This window comes from Phasianus colchicus, chromosome 5 (assembly GCF_987193195.1).
Source record: "Phasianus colchicus chromosome 5, bPhaCol1.hap1.1, whole genome shotgun sequence".
Taxonomy (NCBI): Eukaryota; Metazoa; Chordata; class Aves; order Galliformes; family Phasianidae; genus Phasianus; species Phasianus colchicus.
The window spans coordinates 30,163,997-30,188,510 of NC_143440.1; the positions used below are offsets into that span (position 1 = coordinate 30,163,997).

Genomic DNA, 24,514 nt, shown 5'->3' on the forward strand with positions numbered 1-24,514 from the left:
ATTCTGCCTAACTGGTGTTAAGACTCTTTCAACTTCTTGCTCATTCCAGTTCAACTGTCTTTTTAAGCTACTGTCAATCACATGAGCTAAAAATACAGAAGTGATATATAAAGCTCTTGTCCTCAAGCACACTATAAATTATTCCCTAACCCTTGACACACAATAACAAGATTGACATTTTAAAATAAGTTTCATTTCTATTAGAAGCTTTTTCTTTTACATGAAATTTCAACTGACCTCGTACTTCTCTTTCCTGATCCAGCAACAGCCAATTCCAATGCACCATGAAAACAACCCAATTTTCAAATTACTGCAAACATGGAAACTATTTTTCTTGAATGGTGTAAACATCAAAGTGATTTTGTGAGTTTTAAAACAATTTTTTTGTTCAAATATGACCAAATAGCATTGGTAAGTTAAACACTTAGCAGTTATGAAATATTACATCAATATTATGTGTGCAGCCCTTATTTTTCTTTGGACATGCAGGTATTACGGTTCCATTATAATTAATTTCTGTAGCACTTCTGCATAAGACATGATAAGGCTATTCCATTGTAATCTCCCTGTTCAAAAAGTGGTTTCATGTGTTACTTATTAAACACTATCCAAACTGTCCTGAATGAGGAATTACTGAAGACTTTCTCTGGTGTGCTTTGTTCTAAAATAGTAAAATTCCCTATACACATGAAGAAATTTATTTCTATAAAATCTTTGTGAGGTTGAGGGATAATTTTACTCTACAAACACAAAACTGAGACATAGAGACATCTAGACTAAATTTAACTTGATCTGCCTACAGCTGGATCTATTTCAGAATGCAAAGCCCCTGAGCTGCTATTTATTTCAACTGCATTGGGAGTGCTCAGTATATGTAAAATCCTTCGGTACATGTTTCATGAAGGACAGAGAGAAAATGAGTAACTCTAAAAATGATTTAAGAAGGTTTTCCAGCATAAAACTCAAAGTTTGCATGAATACGGAGAGAGAGAATGCAATAAAATCTTCCTTGGTACCCACTCAGGGTTTTCTGGTACAGCACCATGCTTTCTCTTCCAACAGCCAACTGTATCACCTGAACTGAAAGGAGGAGAATTGCACTCCTCATTCACCCCATCTGCTACATCTGGGATGCACAATTCAGTTTTAATATCAAGATACTGTCAATATCTAAAAATGTGTTGGTGGTGAAGGGACAAGGTCTGTTTGGCACTTTGATGTTCTGTTGTGTTTCCACCTGGTCCAAGGCCTATGGACCTTGACCCTTTTGATCCAAGGTCTTTGGGATTAAAAAAAGCATAATTTTGCTGAATTTCAAAGGATTTTGAATCAAACTTGCAATTTCTAAAAAAGCATAAGACTTATGTTTGATAGTTACAGTCCAGCTTCCTGAAGCTGACTACTGAAGTAATGTCCTTTCCATTTCTGTTAGAAAAAAAATGAACACATGAACAGCAACAATAAAATTAAAACAATGATACGCTTTAAAAGCCACCAGTCAATGAATTTTGGGGGCTGGAGTCCACAGGAAGGCCATCAACCATTTTCTTCTGTTCTTAAAGCATCTCTAGAGTTATATTTCAGCTTCTCCATAGGTGTTCAAAAGCAATTTTGTTTGGATATTTTACTTATCATTCTACAATGAATGGTTGCACAACACTTTTAATTCTATGAGCTGGAGCAAAGTATTTATTTCCCCATGAGACTCTACACTAATAAAAATGTTCTTGGCACAGACATAGTTTAAGACTGTAAAAATGCTGTCTTTTTGGTTTTCAAAGAAACTTAAAACATTACCAACATATGATGCTGAATTTAATGACAGGATTTTTTAAATCTGCATCACAAAATGTTTGTATGCAATTATATACATATCCAGCATCTACAAATGGGGAATGCTTTTTAGGAAATCACTTTTTAAATTTCAATGAGCAGCCATTTAGCATCACATGTGATAAAGAACTAAAATTTCCCTTACAAAGAAACCATGTTTCCCACAGTTACGTAAAATAGCATGATGGCTTTTTGCACAAATTAATTCATGCTTATGATGTTGCTTAAGTTTACCATTTTTATTTGAGCTAGGAGCATCAAATTTGAAGTGTTTTGGGTATAAGAGGAAGAACCAATAAAAAACCAATGATGAAAATCTTACATATGATGTATACAGTCGTCAGACAAAACCTCAGACTTTTACGTCTTCAAATATAAAAAAAAATACCGTTCATTTAAATTAAGATTCAAACTAAGGAGATGTAAGGAAAACAAAGCTTCAATCTGTGAATTTATCTTCTGAGCAGCAAATTACCCGTACAGCAACCTCAGTGAAGAGCTATGTTTCTGCACGTCTGATCAAGCAGAAACACTCACTATACTCCTCTGAGAAGAATCCTTAAAATGAAATCAGAATCCTCATGGATGAATAATTTGATTTCAGAGAGCTCATAAGCCATGGAAAAGGGATGGAAACAGAGGAAATGCTGCACGGAGAACTGTCAAACACAAGTTAGAAATTCTTTCTGAAAGCAATCAGAAATATGAAATCACTGGGAACCAGATCTGCATTTAGGATTTTGCTTTGAGCCGCAAAGGCTCAAAAGGATAAGATTCCTTCAGTGCTGCCTCAAATTTGGCAGATTTGGCAGTCCAGATTAAAAGGTCCAGCACCACACAACCATCAGCCTCTCCCCTGCCACTGTGTGCCTGGCACATTGGGCTGAGAACAGAACATTTATTGGGCTGGGCTTCCAGCAGCACGGAATCTTGCAAACTGGTAGAAGAAAAAGGGGTATGACAACACTGTGAATGATGACACTTCTTCCCCCCAGCTCTTAAATGAAAAGCTATATGTTAATTAGGCTTGGCAAAAACTTGTTTCCAAGTTACAAAACTGTATTTTAAATAAAAGGAAAATATGGGAGTAATGTAGGGAGCACATATGGGAATCCACCAACATTTAAGCAATACATTACTGACAGTGTTGTACATATCCAAATCGATTTCCATGTGTTAAAAACAGATGCTGTCCACTAGAGACACATATACATTGGATCACATTTAGAGCATTTACATCAGTGGATTCTCCTGAAGTTGAAACAGCAATGTAATAGAAGCTACAATGCACTTTGATTTGATTATGTAGGCTAATTTTCCAGAAATTCTCTTACTGAAGCTGACTTCAAAGAGCTGGAGCTGTTGGGAGCTGAACCAAGAGAGCAGCTGCAATGAGAGCCACTACTAGTCTGACAGAACAAATGAATGACTAGCTTCTGAAACAAGCATTTAAGTGATAAAATACAAATAAATGGTAAGCATTCTATTCTATTCTGATGAGCTTCCTGTGTCTGAATTGTTTATTAAAATACGGTATTCGTAGCTCTCTGACTTGACCTAACTTGATTTCACATCTCCGCCATAAGGTGGGAAGGGGAAAAAGTCACAAATGGAAATTTAACAATGAAACAGAAACATTTGTCTTTTACTGAAAAAAACAAGCAAAGAATTCAAAGTTCAAGAGAAGAAGGATGGAAATTATTTATGAATAACTTGATTTTCATAATACAGAGATGTATAGAATATTATCTAGAACATATCTGTGATTTTATTATTCTTAGTACCTATACTTCCTAACTGACTCTTGAATTTTATGTATTCTCCCATATGCAGAGTGAACAAGCATTTTACCAGAATAAAAATAAACCAAAAAAATTAAAAAATTGATAGGTTGAGTAGGTAAGTTTTAAAGCAATATCTTTATCAGGAAATATATCTTTCAAAAGACCAGTTTTTACCACTATTCTGAATGTTAGATAGTTCTCCCTGGAAAGGAACCTATTGCTTGGAGTGAATTTAGAAGTACAGAACAACAGAGCAAGTGCAAATCTTCTATAAAAGGCTATTTTTTTCACAGAAATCACAAGGTAAGTACTATGCACAGTGAAGTTGTAAGATTAAGTAAACCTTTGCCACTATTTTGAATGTAGAAATTACTGATGGTTCTAATCTAAGATGCAGTGGATGAACAAACATATTGCTTTTAAAGCGCAACTACAAATAAAGGAGCAGGCTTTTTAATTAAATTGATTAATTAAATGAATTCTTTTGTAAATATCTAAGACGGCATTCGTTGAAATTATTCATTTATACCTTGATAATTGCTGTAATGGACTTTCCTTCTTGATGTAATGCGAAGTTTTCCTATACCTTCACACCTCAGCTGTCACAAATGTACTCCTTTATATGACATCTAGTTCATAGCAAGAATGATTTTCTGTTCTGGTTTGGCAAAAAGAATGCTATATAAGATACTTGTGCATAAAAAGAATGAAGACAAAAGCAGAACAGCTGTTTTCAATGGACAAGAATATTAGATCACTGGCTTTTCTAAAAGTTTGGCATTTTAATGTTTCCTGAGGAAACCAGGTTTCTCTAAAACTCAGAATTCTACTCCATTTGTTTTTTCTTAAGCCCAGAGGAAAGTACTACTATCAGCAAAGCAAAATGGAACAGAAAAAAAACCATAATTTAAAAAATATCAAATACCAAATAGAAAGCTTTGAACTCTTGTTCACGTCTAAAAGAGAAATACTTACAAATTCTAATCTTATTTAAAAACTCACCATTCCATTAGCAACTGCAAAAATATAATACAGAAAAAGAGGACTGGATTGTAGCAGGATAATTGCACAAAAGCCCAAAGGATTAGTGTATCCTTACTGGCTCTGCTATGTTCATTTTTGAGCTGCAGATATCACAGAGACATAAAGGCACACTTTCTCTTCATGACAGTTTTCTTCTTTTCCAAGCTGAAGATATTGTATAAGAGCACTACTAAGAACTCTATGGAGTTCATAAAGCAATGGAGTAGGCAACCCCAATTTAATGAAGCAGTTTTTCTTCAGTGCATTAATATTTTTATTTTAGAATCAAATTCTCTCCCTGCTGGGTTTCTGTTTTAAAGCAGAGACTGGAGAGGGACTGGCTATATTTACTTCACTTTGTCTCCCCCACCCAAGATAATTAATTGCTGAAGAACAATCTGTGTTTATGTCATGAGAGTGATCGTATGGTAGAGAAAATAAAGGCACAGCTCCACTCTTTGGGGTCATGACCTTCCACATCCTGAAACACTTGCTTAAATTATGTCACCCTGTGAATGTAGTTGCTACATAAAGTGAAAAAAATCACCAATTTTCTGATAAAAATTCACTATGTAATAATAATAATAATAATAATAATAATAATAATAATAGCAATATCTCCACTGGATATAAAGATTGAAAAGTTTAAAAAAGAAAAAGCAAACAAATAAATTCTTGTTCCAGAAATTACTATGCATTGCTATCTTTGTTTGTAAATTCACTATTTGTCTGATACATTTACTTCACAGAAGTGGAAGTTAATTGATATAAAAAATATGAACTTTGAGTTGCTCCTGTCAAGTCTGTTTAGTATACACTTAAAATAAAGTATAAGACAAGGGCATAAACACTGAATACAAAACCGACCTAATAAAGTAACCAAGAACAAAACCATATAATTTACTCATTATAACCAAAAGCCGAAAGACCATGTATAACATTTCAATTGCATTTTTATTTCTTAGAATTATTTCATACTTTTCTTCCTGTTATTCTAACAATTTTCAAAAACAGTGTGAGAAACAGAATTTTACTGACCTGAAACGTGAGTGTCAGACATTTTGGGTGGATATTCATTTAGAATTTTCCTTTCAATTAGGGTATATTCATAATTATATTTAAAAAGCAACAAACTGTTCTTTAAGCATTCTATGGTGCCTAAGAATTGAGTGGAGACCTTTTCAGTTATTTGACAATTGCACAGTTAATTATTGTAGATAAATGTATTCTTCTAAACTTTTTATCTGTCAAATAGCTGCTGGAAATCTGTAGTTTATAATAGCAGAATAAATTAACTCAAAAACTTTATTAATTAGTTAGGAATTCAGGGAGAATTACCATTGAAAAATGAATAAGAAAACCAATTCAAAAGAAGACTAAGAAGCATAAGGAGCTGTAACATTCTTAAACCAGCGCAAAGAAGCTGGCATACAACCTCGGTGCAAGAGAGCCAGAAAAGCCTTCTAGAAGTGCTGGATGCAGAATTTGCATATAGGCAGCAAACCTGAAGTGCTGGCCTTATCACACGCACCTTATGGCTGCGCTTGAATCTGACTGCCAAAAGTAGTCCCCACTGCTCCTAAGATAAAAATGGTATCTCCAGCAAACCAAGTATGCAGTGCAGTGTATAAATATTTTGTGTAAATATTAGAATAGATACTTAGAATCCTCTACCTATAACTGAATTCTAGACTCTATGACGGTAGTTAATGCCTGAAAGTCAGAAGTGCAGTTCCCAGTCTTGTAGCACTGCCTCCTTTACAATGGAGCCTAATTAGAAATAGAGGAATAGACTCTCATCTGTCTTTAGGTGGAAAGACTCGGTTATTTACAGAGTTGTGCAGCATATACTGTATAGAATACTCTGACCTAGAAACTTAAGTATCTTCCTGCAGTCTTTGCATGGACTTCTGAAGTTGTGAACTCAACAGATAAACTATGTATTGCAGGAAACAAAATCTCCTCTTCTCTGAATACTTTGAGTACTTAATTCCTTGTACTGGTGCTTTTGTTCTTGTATTACCAAGTAAGATACAGCAGTCTCTGTCATTTGATTAACAATGATACGCATACAATCAAATCCCATTAATCATTATACAGTCAAGACACATTCCAAAACTATTTTTCTGGAATTAATTTACTTGTTGGAGAGACAAATAACATAAAAATTTGCAGATCTTTTGTAACACAAGCCATTCAATAAGCCTAAATAAAATAGATCATGTTCCCTTTGCAAATCACTTTTTTTTTCTTTTCTTTTTTTTTTTTTTTAAGAGAAAAAAGGGGGTAGCTCTTTAATAGCATTTCACTGCCACTATACTTTCAACCAACAGATCAATAGGTTTCCTTCATCAAGCTTTTAGCCAAACACACAGCACATGCAGAAGCCAGAGGAGGGGGAGAGAAAGAAAGAAAGAGATTGATGCTGGTAATAAAAAGTCTGAGATACAAATAAATATAAAAAATGGGGCTACTGCATAATGGTACCTATGTGTAATTTGATAAATCAGGAGACTCCAGACTGTCTTTGATTGGTCAGTCAGTTTTACATTTTTACAAACAGTATTTTTAAGAAAGAAGCTGAACTCAAAGTACATCTAAAAACATAAGTAACACTGATCGGATCTAATTCATTTCTTAAGTGAACTGGTGGAATGTACTGTGTTTTGTAACAACTGGATAAGGAGTAAATTAGAGATACATAATACCCATATTACACTGTACAACTGCTAATTTGGCACCGTTCCTAATTAATACTTCCACTTTTAGAAGGATCATTTAAGTACAACTGGTAACACAAAAATTACCAGAATGAAGCTAACTGGTTTTCAGCAAAGGAGGGAAAAACTACTGCATCTTGTGATCAAAGGGAATATGAATTTGGATTATACTGTTACACAATTTTAGAGCATTAAAGCTCTACTTCTCTAACAAAATCAGAACCTCTTTTTAAAGAAATTCACTTTGCTTTAATTAACTAAAATCAGAGACAACTTCTCATTCTATTTAAGTGGAATTGTTAAGCATTATACTGAGAGTAAGGAGGTGGTTAGTACTACTTCACTATAATGTCTAGAGTTCAGCAAAGCGTGGAAAACTTTTTGTTACTAAAGGTAGGCATAAATTTTTTAAAAACCTTTCTGCCCATTCCTTTCAAATTAACATCAGTTGCTCACATCCACAGTTTTACCAGTGTAAACTGGTGACAATAAAAAAGAACCGGTAAAAAAAGATGCTTTTCTAATTATTGGGCTCTGAGATGAAAAACGGCCTTTACAAGGATATTTCAGTGAAGAAAATCAGGGAGCAAATCCTACCTCAAATTCTTCACAATGCAGAAAGCACAGATCCCAACTTCGTCTTTTGATGGAACATCTTTTATTTCTTCGATTAAAGATCTTGTAAGTAATAGCATAACAAATTCCCTGATAGTAAAACTCACTTTCCTTTTTGGCTACCTCAGTTCTAGAATTACCAGTGCATCCAATTCTAGAGCTCTTCTCAAAACCCAGAACTATAAGCAAATTTCTTAAGATGAATCTACAATGTCTCTTTCAGAAAAACAGTTTGTCTTGCCTTCTTATATCTTCAAATAGCTATAATTGTAAGAGATCTTCAGCTTCAATCAAATTGTTTTTATGGATCTGTGACCAGCTCAAACTGACTGTTTCAAAATGCGTAGGGTGTTATTTTGCCACCAAAGAAGAATGTATTCATGTTTGCTTGCACCTCTGGCTTAAAAAAAGGCAGTTGATGTCCTGCTCATATGTTTCATAAGCATGAACTGATCAGCTGGAAATTTAACTGCATCGCAAGATCTGCTGCACAGCCAGACTGTCTGTTTTTTAGATATTCATATCTCTCCTTTGAATAGAATGTAAAGAATGAACTGCTTGTCATTCTCACAGTGGCACCTTGATACTTCAGCTACCAGACTCCATATTACAAATCACAGAAGACTTGCTTTGTGAACAGCGTTCACTAAGTTTTCGTACACCTTATATTCCAACTTTTTCAGTTGAGGCAGAATTGAACTATTCCAAAATGACAAATCAGTAATGCAGTCTAATAGCTTTGGAGAAGGCAAAATAGTTTTTGAAATCTGATCAAGCAGGACAGCTATACATACCGACCAGCACTAAAGAAAACACATTGGCTCAGATTTCAGAGGCGTGCCTTCAGAGCGAAAAAGGACAAATGGCTTTGAAGTTGCAGGCAAAGCAAGAATACAGTTTCTCTGGAAGTGGCTCACTTCCTGCATGATCTCAGTGTATGCTGACCACTTTTTGCAGTAGAGAGCTATCAGAGTGGAAATCTTCAGAAACAAAGCAACATCAAGCTTTTTTTTTTTTAATTCATACTGATTCATTCAGAAGAATGACTGGTCAAGTGGCGTTGATAATTGTCTTGTATCTGTAAGCACTAAATTCCATTTCTTGCTCCCTGCCTCGCTACATGTGAATAGCATTAATATATTCCACATCGTTGTTTTGATGTTAATCACGATCAAAAAGCAAGGCTTTCATAGAAAATGGTAATGAGGCTCAAATTCCTGAATACGTATCGGATGCTTTTAAGAACTGATATTTGATCATCTTAAAACAATTTCTCTGCAGTTCAAGCCAGACTGCAATTATTTGTCTGTAACAGAAAAAAACATTAAGCATCTTTCTTCTTAAAAACTTTTAATATTTTGTCTGGTCATTCACTGAAACTAGAAAGCAACTTTTTAATAATAAGGATAGAGGTTATTGCTAGGAGTTATTGCTTGAGAAGCCAAATCTATAGAGAATAAATCAGATGTGTATCAGCAAAGTACTGCTTACACAAAGCTCATCCTGATTAGGATGCACTCCTGCTTAGGAGTAGGTGAGCTCCTTTTTGTAAGATACTCATCAACAGAACATTAATATCAGGTCTAGAACTTGTCCAACAGTATGAGATAGGGTGAACTGTATACTCTTTTTAAGAGATCTTGTCAACTTTAATGGATTCTTTTAAAATACAAAATAGATGAACTCTATCTGTTCAGGATTGCTTTAACATTACTGAAAACCTCAAGTCCACCTTTTTGATACTCATCCACTATTCACTTATAAATTGAAGCCTAATCCTTACAGAGCTGGTCGCGGCACTAATCTGACAATATTTTATAAATTCTGACTTTATCCTATGATTAGTATCTTTCTCCTTAAAAAATTAGTGAAAAGCCAGTCTTAAATAATCTATATATTTTTTTCATCCTAACTACAACTAAATGCATCTTTCTTTTAAAATCTTACTAAGCTGATACTATGCCTTTTATTATAGAAGGCTATAGTGAAGTTGATATGGAAGTTTTAGAAGACGTGCATTTTGGGAAGGCAGTGGACAAAAACAGTTTTTGGAAACAATAAACTTCAGATCCTTCTAGGCAACCTACATTTAGACAAATAACTAACTATAATATAATGGTCATTTCTACAGAGCGCCTCCACTTTCATTGCTTCTTGCAGTCTGGACATCTGTAAGTCTATTATGAAAGTATCCTCATTTTAATGTAAGTGATAAATAAGGATGCTTTAATTATATAATCTCTGTTTGTATGCTAAGTATTAGTTGCCTAGCTTGACTATATACCATGGTGGTCCCAGCTGATACAGTGATTTTAAAACCACGCTGAACATGGCTGCAGGTTGATCATGCAATTTCTGCCCCCGCAAGCTGATTTTTCCCCATTTGTGCACAGTGCAATGCAAAAAAAGAAAAAAACTAAATAAAACCAAAGAAGTGTGATGGCAGAGCAGGTCGACTGTGTGAGAGAACACGTGCAAAGTATACCTCAGAAACACTATAGGTGGATGAGCACGAAGGGAGCCGAGCCTGGTTGTGCAGTGGGGAAAAGAAAACATTGTTAAAAAAGAAATGGTGGCACAGTCAGGGTCTTAGAAGGCTTTCTGTATAGGTGGTTCCAGCACTGAGATAGTAGCAGAGGGTTCATTAAGTTTCTGTGACCAGCTATTTCAGAAACGCCAAATTTATGCCTTTTAAGGTGGAAACTTCTTAAAAGGAAAAAAATAAAAGATTTTGCATTTATGAAATAATTAAGCCTAAGGAACAATCTGAATTGTCAATTCTCCCTCCTCTATCTAATTCATAACATGAAGAGAAAGCTATCCTTTGGACAGCAAGGTATTCTAAAATGAAGCTTTACCAGCCTCTTCCATTTGACACAATTGGTTTTATTTCAACTCTGCAAAGGAGAAATGTGAAAATATGAGAGACCTTTTTCTTCCCTGTATTCCTCTACGTTTTTAGTTGCTCAGAACGAGATCTTTGGCAATAGCGGTTTTTCTTCAACCTCAGTCCCAGAAAAAAAACAGAATAAATTGCAAAGTTAAATGATTAACTGTCAGATATAGGTCAGCAGAAATCTGCAGATTATGTCTCTTCAGCAATAGAAACAGTTGCGACTCCCGAGGGACAGCGCTTCCTGTCAAAAACTTTCAACACAGACTCAAGGTAAGTGGAAAGACTACAGTTTTACTGATTGCTTTGGGAATGCTTTGCTTATACAAGATATTCACTTTTCAATGCCAATAAAGTCACTTCTAGATCAGAAATAAATTTTAAAAAGTATCCAATTATTTATGGACTTCTTTTACTAACGTAAGTCCGAAAATCTCTTCTTCGGTTGAAAACATTTCACATTTAAATTACAGAGTAGTCTGGATTTTTCTTTCTCCTTAACTTTTGATAGGTTAATGATCTGATCACAACTAGCTGCGAGCACTAAAACCAGCTAATAAGTGAAATTTAAAAAGACACGATCCTACTAATGCATTAAAAATCTCCTCTTGATTTTTTTCAAAGGTAAAAAAAATGAATTATCAGAAGTTCCTAAAAACCTTTCTTGTACTTCAACAGAACTGCTATTTGCTGTACACTTCAGCTACATTTACGGTAAACAACCCAGCAAGAACTTTCACAGAAACTGCTGACTTGAGTATTACGATGGACTGAGAAGAGAAAAATAACATTCACAAAAAGTCAGCTGTGAACATTTTTCGATCTCAAATGTGTATTCCTTAATTCTTCACTGAAATGTAAAATACCACTATCAGAAAAATTTCACATTCACAGCAGTCCCCGTTACATGCTTTATTTACAGTTGTTCCTCCTTCAGTGACAATTTTTTAGTTCTCTCACTGCAAATATTTTTGCTCCTTTCCAGTATTCTGTACGTATTTCATTTGCTCTGACTAGATAGTATTACTAATGAAATGAGTGACTTCATGACATCTTAAACGTCTGTACATGCTCAGAACTTTCTTCACTTGTTTTTTTTTAAATTTTTTAAAATCAGAATGTGGTACAGTGAGATGGTTTTCAGGATTAAGTCACAACTAGAAAATTACTTCAGGAAAAAAAAAACCAAACAAACAAGAAAAAGAGAACCCCTCTCAAACAAATACAAAATCTGTTTCTAGACAGTTAACACTGACAGCTTTATAGGAAATTTAAGTTACGCTTTTGCTAAGAACAGGGGCTCTGCTATTCACCTAAGATTTTTAAAAGATTCCCTAAGCAAGATTCTCATCAATAACGTCCACCCATTGAACCCTTGTTTTGTCTTGCAATAGCGTGGCAAAAGAAAATCCCTTAGCCTCACTTTTGAAGGTGAGGATTCAAAGAATGCAGTAACAGCAAGAAATAACACAGCACCATCTTTTTAAGTATCAGCAACTAAATAAAAGAAACCAGCACTGATATGAGCTATAGAATTTTTTAAAAAATTGGAAGAATTTGGCTTATTTTACCTATTCCTCACACTAATTTACAAGGGGCATGCAAAGTACTTTCATACATCTCTTATCTTCTTTTGGACATTTACTATGAGGAGACTGCTATTACTCTGTGATCTAATTAACCATGTTTTAATTAATATCTATCTAAATCTTAATATTTAACTTAGGTCTTATTCCTCTTAATATTTAATCACTTCAAATCATTCCTTTCTTTCTTGGTTCATAGTTCCAGTTTAATAGAGGCAAATTGTAATTTGAGCTGCAAACATCTCAGCTAAGGGGGACAGAATTTATGCCAGTCACAGAAATTCCCCTGCTGTGATAATTACTTTTAAAAGAGCTATGCTCATGTACACCAACTGAGAATCTGGTTCAAAGGCTGCAAGAGCAATCTGTTATTTGACTGAAGGCCTTGACTCAGATCTTTAATAATTGAATATTATGACCTGGAACAAAAGCCCCATAAATGCAATTCTTCATCAGGATCAAAGAAGGCAGGTACTTAAAGTAAGAACAAAAGTAAGTAAAGTGACAACAAAACATACAGAAGAGTGTAGATTTTGTGAGACACAATTCTGAGAAACGATGACCCAGGTTTCATTATAGATCATCTATGGACAGAATTTGACTTCTGCTGTGAATTCTGAGAGCATTTTTCATGGTCAAAAACAGAATCGTTGATTTGGAAAGATGATGGTCAAGAATCTAAATTTAGATTTAGATTTATTTTTTTTTTCATGATTGGATTTCCATAATGTATTTCTACAGAATTAAAACCTGTATTTAAAATATGAGGGCTGTTCTGAAAATAGTGCCTCCTATTTTATGATGTTAGCCCACATCATCAGAGGTGCATGTTAGAGATATGGCAGTAGAAGTTTATCTTTCCCACAAATATTCTGTTACATTTTGCTGCCATGTGACAGATGGCAGCAGAGGGGCAGACTGAAAAAATGGCATCTAATAAGGAAATGCATATGAAGCAAAGGTGTGGCATTGAATTCTCTCTGTGGAAGAAATGGCATCCATTGACATTCGTGGACACCTGGTGAACGTTTATGGAGACCAATTATTGAATGTGAGCACTGTGAGGCAGTGGGTGCTGCATTTCAACAGTGGTGACAGCAATGTGAAAGACAATCCGTGCTCCAGACAAGCATGCACAGCTGTTGCACCACAAAATGAAAGGTCATGTGGTCAGCTCCATCCATGTAAATCAGTAGATTATGACCAGGGAACTGTGTAAAGAGCTGAATATCAGCATCAATGACTTAGAAACAATCGTGGCATCGTCAGAATATCACAGAGTTGTGCTGGTCACAAGACATGGCATCACCACTACAGGTTGGAGTCAAAACGACAGTCTGTGGAATGGAGATGTGAATTACCCATTGAAGAAAAAGTTCAAGACATAGCCCTCACTGGGTAAAGTGATGAGTACTGAGTTTTGGGATAGGAAGGGGATGATTCATCTGAATTTCCTGGAAACCAGACAAACCATCAGCTCTGACAGCTACATCATGACACTGGCTAAGCTGAAGGCTCAAACTTCCGGAGTCAGGCCAGAGAAGACGACAACCTTTCTCTTGCACAGTCCTGAAGACTGTGGAGCACATTGCCAATCTTGGCTGTATGGCCCCACTACACCCACTGCATAGTCCAGATTTGGCACCTTCTGACTTCTAACTGCTCAGGCCAATGAAACATGGTTTGAGTGAGCAACATTTTCCAAGCAACAACACTATTATAGCAGCCATGTCATTTCCACTGGTGCAGATTTTTAGAGAGCACAGCATGTAGACCCTGGTTGATTGCTGGTGAAAATGCACAGCAAATGGTGGTGACTATGCTGAAAAACAGTGTTTTATAGCTGAGAATTTGTTTTATCAAATAGTGTTATTATGATCTTTGTATCTGTTGGAGTTTCCATAGAAATAAATAGGAGGCATTACTTTCAGAGTGACATAAGCATAATTTAGTCTGCAAATTTACAAAAAAAAAAAAACAAAAAAACACAACAAGAACCAAAAACCAAAAGAAACCTTCAAAGTACAGACTGAAGCATACTATTCTGATCAATCTCTGCTGAACTTCCCCATGTTTTCAGTAACGTATCAATTTTAAGCAGATGTTATGAGTTCTAAAACATGAACCAGTCAGCTTTTTTGCTGTTAATCATCTCAGCAGCTAATGGAATTTATTTGCTACTGCTACATTAATTTGAACAGGTAAAAAAATGCCAACAATTCCAAATGATAGAACACTAACTTTTCTAAACAATGCCTAAGTTCAGCTTCAAACACGGGTCTCCGGAAGGTTCAAAGGTTTAACTGGAATAGCCAAAGGTTAGATGAATGGAGAACTGAAAAGGAAATGGAAAGACACTTCAGGTAACCTTTATGCAAATATTTATGTACTACTGCTGATATTGGTAGTTTTACAAAATTATAAGCCCTCAAACCCTCAAAACTGCTTAATTAACTCAAATTTTCATGCACATATTCAGTACAGCGTTATTTTAAGTACCTGGCTGGCTTTTTGTACTTCTGTTGGAATCTGGGATATTTCTAAATATTTCCAATGACCTATGCCTTTAAAATGGGAAAATTCTTTGCAATTCATTCTGAAACAAAGGTTCCACCTTAACAGCATATAGTACTGTGCAATAGCATTCAATTTTCGTCTATGCGCTGGCCATCAGATACTATATGTTCCCCCTCCCACACAATGTAATACATTTGCTACCTTGTAGGGTAACTTCCCTAGGACTTCCATCTAAACCCCTTTCCAAAACCAGTATGAAAAACATGAAAAATATTGATTATTATGAAGTATTAACAGATCTCTCATTTTCTTTCCAACTGTCCACTGTTTACTAACGACTTCCTTATTATTGACCAGTCATTTGTATATTGCCTTTTAAAATGCTGACTTATTTAAAATACCCATTGAACAACATGAATCACAGTGGCAGTGAAAAAGCAATAGATTTTAATTATATGTTGTTATACTTTCAATGTGTCCAGTTTAAATTTTAAGAAACTTAAAGGGTGTAAGCAGAACGTATGGAATATATCTTAGCTCATGATCTCACTTCCTTAATAACACTATGTAGGGTATTGCTACATAATAACAGATAAGAAGGCACAAAGGAACAAGACAATTTCATGTCAATTAGTTCTCATAATAACTACAGTTAACATGGTCACAGTTTCTCATTTGAAACCTTTTTCAATGTGACATTCTATGGGATAAAGCGTGATTATAACAACATTTTTATAGTACATCATCTCATGGCATTTCTTTTTCCTGGCTTTACATTTATTCACTAGTACTAAATCACATTTTTAAGGATGAGAATTGCTCTGTTTGATTAACACTAAGAAATTTAGCATGTAACCAAATCTGAAATATCACTCTTTATTCTCTCAAAAATGTGATTCCTAAAGAACTGTCAGAGACAAGATACAGTGCTTTCACAAAATTTACTTTGTGGAACACTGTGATATATTAGCAGCTTGGTTTCCCTGCATTTGAACTGCAAAAGATTATAAGCCCAGGGATTTCAATTTGACAATAAGCAGAGACCAACTTTATGTCAGATACATAGCTGATATGCAAAGTCATCCAAAAGGGATAGAAATTACCAAATTATTATCATTATCAAAATCATCTGTCGCTGTATAACCATAGTGGATTATGCATTAGAATGGTAATGCTGACAATAACAACAGTCATAGCGTATGGAAGACACAAACGGGACATGAATCTGAAGAAACTTCTAAGAATTGTCACTGGATGGATGTTCAAAGGGATAAGTGGCTTCTGATATCTTTTACATCTGCTATGCTCGTAACTGTCCCTTTTTTTCTGATTTTCGTTACACATCAAATTATGTGGCTTAAATTATCTCTCCTGTAAAATTAATTGCTGAAAGGCTGATCTTCATTTGTGAGGTGAAACACCTGTTTACGGGGTACTTATTGCCTACATTGTTATGTTGGGTTTGACTCAGATTTTTAAAGATTCTGTGAAAAATGGTTAACCTTACAGGGGTGTCATTACTGATAAGATAGATCCCGATTCTTTTTCACGTTATTTCATTTATTAAAGAAGAAATGCAACAAATAATATGTATGAAACATTAGTTTTTGTATCAGAGGAGTCTCGTCATAAAACAACCAACCAAATGTGTGGAGCCTGCATTCAACCAAATATTAACATACTTTGCAGGATGACGTAGGGACTCCAAAAAAATCAAAGGCAAAGACATAGGCAAATGTGAGCATATATACTTTTGATTTACCTTAGTGCATCTAAGGCTATCAATCACAGGCAGAAGATACCATTCTCCTATAACTAAGGGCATTTATTTTATTTATTACTAAGCCTAATATTCAGGAAACATTAATTTCAGTTCTGGAAAGGGATTTTTTTTAACTGGTGTTAAAGGCAAGCAGTCTGATTAGCACTCATCAAAATGCAGTAGTATGTTCTTTTAAACAAATCCTGTCAATTATGTCAGGTTTCTCAAACACATTAAAAATGAAATCCCAGCTAGAAAAGAAAGAAAACACAAAGGGAGAAAGAGAGAGAAAGGAAAAAGATGGGCATGAGAGGACAAACCAATCAGATTTAGTGTTACCAGCCAGCGGAAATTTTAAAAAAACAGATCACCGAGTGAAATCGTACATTTGCTCGGAGAGAGCATCCTTTGACATTGCCTTCTAGGTGATCTCTGAGCTCCTCCAGCTTTCGATGGAGCTACATGTAAACATCAGAAAATGAATTGAAAAAGCAACCTGTTCTCCGGTCATGTTTTTTTCTTTTTCTTTTTCTTTTGTTCCTTGTTTTAAAATCATAGGATAACACATTTCTCACTGCCTCTGGCAAAATATTTCAAGACATCAAAGTGATTTCAACAACACAGACATGCAAGCTCGATAAACTTCAAAACTGGAAATAAGATATTTTTGCTTCATTAGCACGGCTCTTTTTTCAGCACAAGAAAAACACTGAAAAAAAATCAAGGGACTGATTGTTCTAAAGCAACTAGATCTCTGCTACACTGATTATTTGCTTGTTTATTGTTAAGGCAGTGTTCTAGAATGTATTTTCATCTCAAAGGAGCATACATTCACATTTTGGATTCCCAGTTAGGATATCCAACTCTATGGATATTTATGTAAGATTTTGTGTCTAAATACATATTTTCAGCAGTAAAATTATAACCTGAGCAGCCAGGTACAGAAATAAGAATCCTGAACTAGGTATCAATAAACATTCATAAAACAGGAGGTGAATCCTGTTCCTTGTAAGTTACATTTTTTGCGTCTGTACACACATTATGCATGGAAAAGTGTATGCAATGATCCAATAAGATGAACAGGTCGCAGTAAGTACATACAGGAATCTCAGCACAGAAACTGTCACTGTCTTGTCTTTCCCTGTGTGTGCATTCAGTGGTACTGAAAGTCCACGGCTGAAGCTGTGTCTCATTCACACAGAGGGCACTTCTCACTTACACTGTAACAAAAACTTCTTCTCAAAACACAGGATGAAAAGATAAAGCCTCACAGACAGTGAGGAATGCTACAGATGCCACTAGGTATGACTTGTATAACAAAGAGCAACTGGCTTCTTTTCTATATTGAGATCAATTTAAATGGTGTCATTACTGGAAAGAGGTGCATAATTAATCCTTCCCCTCCCCTTCGTTATGCTCAGTGAAATAACATTTTCACAAAGAGCAGCAGTAGAGCAGTGTTAGAGAACAGAGAGGATGGCTTGTCCTGGAACAAAGGCAGTACACACACATACAAGAACAAAACAAAAGATCAAAAAACAAGGCAGGAAAGGCAAAGAGAGTGCAGAAGAAAAATGAATTAGTTAGCGCTTTAGAAAGTGCTAAAAGGAGATAAAGTGGAAAAAAGGTGGAAAATTGGGTGGCTGAAAGAGGCAACTGTTGAGATGGAATCTTAACAGAATGGCCTGGACTCCATGTGATCTGCATCCTGGTACAAATTATGTCCTGTGTTTCAAATCATTTATTAGAGCGTAACACTATACATAGGTAGGTAATAATTTACATATCTGCTTGATAAGTGCTCTAAAGTATGTTTATGCAAACAAAAAGGCAGAAAAGGGGACTAATTATTAGAAAAACAGTGGCTCCATTCTTATTAGTCTCACATGAATCTCTCTCAATTCCTCTTTTATCTGCTCTGTTTCTTTCTGATTTAAAGGCTAGATATGGATGAGATATTCAACTTTCTTATAATGGTCTTTTGCAGAATTTAAATGCAAGAAGTGCAAGCACCATAAAAGTTATATTATGTTTTAGATGGGAAGCAGCAGTTTGAAGATGAGTAAGTCACTTCTCTATGTAATAGGCAGTTACGTGACAAACAACACACATCAGAGAAGTGGTTTAATCATGATCATCAAATTATAGGCACTTCAAGAAAGTCAGTGTTTTGTATTTCATGACATCCAAAGCTTACTATCTGGCCTTCCGTAGGTTGTTCTATGTGTAGCACAGAAACAAACAAAATGTGACCCAACAGCGATAAGAGTATTGAAATAAAAATGATGAGATGGTGAGAAATGGAAAAGCCCCTTCCCTCCCTCCCCTCACCTCCCCCTTGAAAAGGAAAAATGTAGGCTATAGAAGAAAATTTGCAAAATAAATGTTAGAAACATATTTACTTTGAGGGATCCAACTCTACTAGCAACTCCTTTGCTTTCATCCGGCCGTCTAATTTGCTACAATGGAGGAAGATGGGTAAAAAAGACAGAAGAATAAAGAAAAAGTGAACTTAAAAAAATTTCCACACAATCAGTTAGCAGTACATGCAAGACATCAATTTGACTCTCTGAGACATCTCTAGAGGACAAAGACACAGACTCTAATTTCTGAAATAAATGGTGATTTATCATGTCATTTTAACCTTCCCTTGTTGAACTTTCTTCTCATTATATTACCAACCTGGCATATATTCTGCATGCTAAATTCACTATTATTTCTGAATGAATACATGTTACTTATCTGATTTGTATATGGAGAATAATGAAGTCCTAAAATTCTAACTGAAGAAAAAAACCACTATATATTCTACAGATAATATGATCATAGTATGCCATAACTGGGAGTATCAGGCCTGACAAGTATCATTATTGATACCTGACAGAATGCAATACAGATTCCAGTTGTCCCTGTCCTAGAGATGTTAGCCACTGCTATCAAGTTTCCCAGTTAAAAATTATGCTGCCCAACCAGAAAATTTTAATGCCAGACCAATATCAGGTTTTTCTTTTAAATATAAAACATATATGACTTCTCCCACACATCTCCTACCTGATTACTCTTCCTTTATTATATAATTTTTTTACTAGATGACACAGAAGGTAGAAGAAACAAATGAGGAAGATGCTCAAAATGCCTTGTATTGCTAGAAGCACACAAAATAAAACAGTCATTTACATCCAGAGTTCTTTTCAGAATTGCTGAATCCAGTAAATAAACCTCTTCTAATGATAAATTAAACTGGTGTCATGTCAATTGAAGTAGAAAGGATGAAGACAATAAAAATGATCTTAGGCATATCCTTCTGCTTGCTGGACTGAATCAAGCCTAAACTGAGTTTCCGTCACCCAATGGTTATTTCGTAGTGTATGTAAAACTAAGTCTCACACAACCAATTTGAAATCTTTCAAACTACAATTCCTTTCTTTTGTGAAGTCACAGCAAGGAAGCCAAAGACTGAATGAACCAAGGAAATTTAACTATGCTTTATGCTGGCCAGCACACTCCAGTAAAAGTTAAATTGCCACTGCTTATTTTTTTCTGATCCTTGGAGAACTTAAAAATGTCACATTCAAAACATAGTCAAGAATTTTTTTTTTTTACTTACATTAGACTGGGAAGAAAATAATGCACCTAAAGAATACATTAATTATCTAAATATTTAGTTCTAATAGGATATGTAATAGTAAAGTACATTGGAAACATTTATGAAAGTTGTTGCTTTCCTTTACTAGTCTTACTGCATTAGAATAGTATCAGTTTTGAACTATGAAGCAAAACATCAACACTACAGTTTTGATGGAACTCTGAGTAAACCTCCAAGCAATTCCAGTATACTGACCAAGGAAAAACTGTATTCATTTTTTAAAAAAAAGTCTCCTTTAGAACACAGATTCAACCTTCAACCTAGTTGCTATGTATTTCTTCATTCAAAAACAACAAGAGGAAAAAAAACACCAGCCAACAACAATGAATAAAACACCCTCAGGAGGAAAAAGAAATCCTTACTGGAAAAAAAAGAGACATGAGTTAGTGCAAAAACACTTGGCCCAGTATCCTGGTACAAATACTATCGATCTCAGAAAGTATAACATGATCAAATAGAACCATTTTCAATGGTTTTGCTTTGAAAAAATGGGAACTAGAAAAAAGAAAATTATAATTAAAAATAAATACTGACAATCTTACAAAATCTTAATTACGTGGAGTCAGGACATTATAAAAAAATGCTATATATCACAGAATTGTGGGGAAAAGTTTTAAGAGACAGCTATATGCAAGCCCTTCACAGAAGAAAACCAGTTTTATTCTCTTACTTACCAGTGTGAGTAGTGTGGCTACTCAAGTTGTTCTGAAGATTTAGGACTTAAAAATTAGTCTGGAGATAATGCATATAACTGAAATTATATCTTTCTCTCTTCAAAATACATAGAGAAAAATATACAAGATCTATAGATCGCAAGTGTTGAAATAATAAATGCTTGAAAATAAAAAAACAAGAGGAAATACCTTAAGGTCAGCTCTTGTCTTACATTCATGGCACAAACAATATGCATGGTAACATTTTCTAGCGGAACCTGGATATAAGCACACAACTTGGTGTTTCTCAAGGGGTGAACCAGAGTATGGTGAAATTTGCATACACTGTACCACTGAGTATTCAGCAGGGTGTTACTAGGGGAAAAGAAAAAAGCAAAACAAAAATCAACAAACAATACTTTTTTTTCATGGCCACGGAAAGGAATTCAGGTGTATCCTTATTTCTGGTCAACTCCTGTCTAAAGTTCTAGAAGTTGGTCAATAAAATAGTATTTTAGAAAATGATCATGGATTAAACACTCCTCATTTTTCAGACACAACTACACACAAGAACCCTACCACAGATGACCATTTGTAGCTACAAAAACCAGAATGAAAGATCGTGCACCTACACGTTCTTAATCAAAAGTATATCTATATCTATCCTCACCAGTAACTTGTGTGATCTAAAACTGAGTCCTTTGATTTTTCTATTAATCATCTGTTAAGTGAAAAAAATCCTTCCTTCTAAGCAAAATTTAGATCTAATAAGAAGAACCTGAACAGCAAAACTGAAAACACAATGTTCAGCTTCTGGTTTTAAGTTTATTCTTTATCATTTTTATATCACAATACAGGTAAATGAGTAGATAAAGAGATAAGGCAGGAGCAATACTAAGTAATTACTATCAAAACATTATCTGAAAGAAGTGAAGGTTTTGGAACAATGTGAAAGAGTTGTAATGAAGTAAGAAATGTAGGAAACTGAGAGGGTGTAATGCACTGACAGTTAAGACATACATTATGTTTACATCCCTTTCTTACTCACAAGGGAGTAAGATAGGAGTTAAGAGTTAAGGATAAGCCACAGGTGTCTTTCCTGATCTCTGAAGCACAAGATGGAGTTATAACAAGAGAATAATGATGGGAAGTGAGGGGAAGAAAATTTAGGAAGTAGGGAAACCAGACCCAAAGAGTGAGCAAAGACTGGTAACAGATTTGTTAGAAGATGAATAAAAATTGTGTGTACCAAAAACCAGGCACATCATGTTTTCCAAGCACAGATCTCATATACATTTCATTATTACTCCTCTATCCTTTAATAGCATCAATAAGAAATAGACCTGTTTATCCCTAGTTTTACTTCTGTAGAAAGAACTTATGAAATGGAATATATATAAATCAGCTGATATACTCACAGGTCATAAAGAAAAAACAAGTAAAGCACAGGCAAATCTGAGAGTCATGTTTTGTTTGGATGTATTTAAAGAAGGAGTTCCACAACAGCAGAATACTTAGCACTATCTATTTCACTTGTAGACTCCTTCAATTCCTGATGGTAAAATCCTGCTCTTGCTATTCCTAAATTTCCCTGCTTACTGCTTCTGACAAAGAAAACAAAATTTTGCAACTTTCAGAAGCGTGTTTTCATATCCAAATTCAACAAAAAGCAGAATTTCTGACAGGCTTTTTTTTCTAAAATCCTGGCTAATACACAGTTTGACAAAACATTTTTAATATGATCAAATTAGTTAATTCAGAGACTGAATACATTCAACACCAGAATAGAAATTCTTTACACCATCAGTTTAAAATGACGTTAAGTTCTATATTCTGTAATGGTCCAGGCATGCACTGTTGGAATCATGTTAACCAAAAGGAAGTGATTATTTTATAATATCCAAACAAAGTTCAGGTTATTGGTTGGACACATTAGAACTACGTAAAAACTAATCTCCCACTTGACCATGATGTACTCCAAATCTATCTCTTTTCCCCAAGAGCTGTCAAGGCAGAATATGGAAAAATAGTAATGGGATAAAACTTTCTCCAATCTAATGTAGCTTAAAGAGAAGATGTACGATTCAGAGAAAAAGTAGTTGTATGCATAAAAACAACATTAAAAACATCTTTAAGATAAATGTATTGAAAAAAACATTAAAATGTACAGATGAGAAATTAACGCTGAATCACAATATGTCGAGAAAGCCCTCATGTGAAGTAGGGTCTGGAAGAACAAAATACATTAAGAACATGGACACCTAGGAGCAATTGGCAATTTTTATCAAATGCCTGGATATTCCTCCTGTTGATAATAGCACATTCAACTAGGAAAGAAAGTAGTCCACTGATGAAGAAAAATCATAAAAGCTATCCTGTGTATATTATTACAATATTGTTTCAGATTTTTTTTCTTGAAATCTCTCACACCATTCACACTGTCACTCAACTGACAATTATTTCACATCAGCTGTCTAGGAACAAAAAACTCAGGTGTACTGGCCAGATCCCAGTATGGAAGTCAATGCAAGGGAGATTATTATGAAGGTCTAAGATGTTTTTCTGACCCTTAGCAGTGTTTGTCAGAGGTCATGGTACTCCAGAGCTATCTGGAGATAAAATGACAAAAAATACTGATATGTGCAGTATTTTCTACAAACTTTGTTTGACTGATCAACAGCAGAAAATACTGATACAGAAATTTACACTCCAGTTACAATTTTCTTCTCAGTGCTCTAAATAAAGTGAGCAGTTTTGACTTCTAACAAAGAGCTTAATGTATTTTTAATATTGTGGCAATTCATGTTCTTTTAAGTTAAAAAATGCATTGCATTCAACTTTTACACTCATGCATAAAAAAAAGGTTTGTAGTTGAAGGCAGTTTTACTTCTACAATTTTAGTCAAGACAAGTGCCAATTAGTTGAGGCTTCCTGAATAAATGTGGAGTATTTCCAAACAAAGGGAAGAAATACTTCCATTACACAGATAAACATTCTCACACAATAAAACTGTTCTCCTGTATGCATTACATAACATAAATGTTTTATTAGGGCTGCTGCACTTCTTTCCTGCATATGATAAACCTGCAGAAGTGTAATGTACACGACTGCCACCTGATGCCAACACAACATTATCATACCATCACACATTTTGTTCACACTATCCACTATCACTCACATTATTCCATATGCAGATTAGAGAATAAATGCAGTCGACGTGGACCAAAAAGTGGTACAAAGTAATGGAATTATCTTGCAGCTCTGAGGTTAGTACATGAATTTCACCAGCAGATCAATGCTCTGTTAACTCAGGTAACAGCAAAGATAATGTAACCACATGCTTAAAAAGAAGCTTTGGTGATACACTGGTTATTTTACATCCACATGTGGCAGCTTATTTCTTTCAAAATATCTATTAACTTCTGTGGAACTCAGTGGTCAGAAATCTACAAGAAGTTGATAGGTAAAATGTGTAGCCAGGG

At 34.9% G+C, this 24,514-nt stretch overlaps 1 protein-coding gene across 13 annotated transcripts in view; it reads right to left on the reverse strand.

Moving 5' to 3' along the window:
- GPHN (gephyrin) overlaps positions 1-24,514 on the reverse strand; it is a 264,503-nt gene that overhangs the window by 57,746 nt on the left and 182,243 nt on the right. For 6 of the 13 annotated variants that reach the window (XM_090141191.1, XM_090141181.1, XM_090141189.1 and 3 more), the window contains 2 exons: positions 19,136-19,192; positions 10,461-10,502 (listed from right to left, as the gene is read on the reverse strand). The exons of 2 other annotated variants lie outside the window; for them this stretch is intronic. In XM_090141191.1, the coding sequence (XP_089997317.1) occupies positions 10,461-10,502; positions 19,136-19,192 (99 nt within the window). The remainder of the gene's footprint in view (positions 1-10,460; positions 10,503-19,135; positions 19,193-24,514) is intronic. 5 more of the 13 variants (XM_090141188.1, XM_090141187.1, XM_090141182.1 and 2 more) reach the window with 2 other exon arrangements.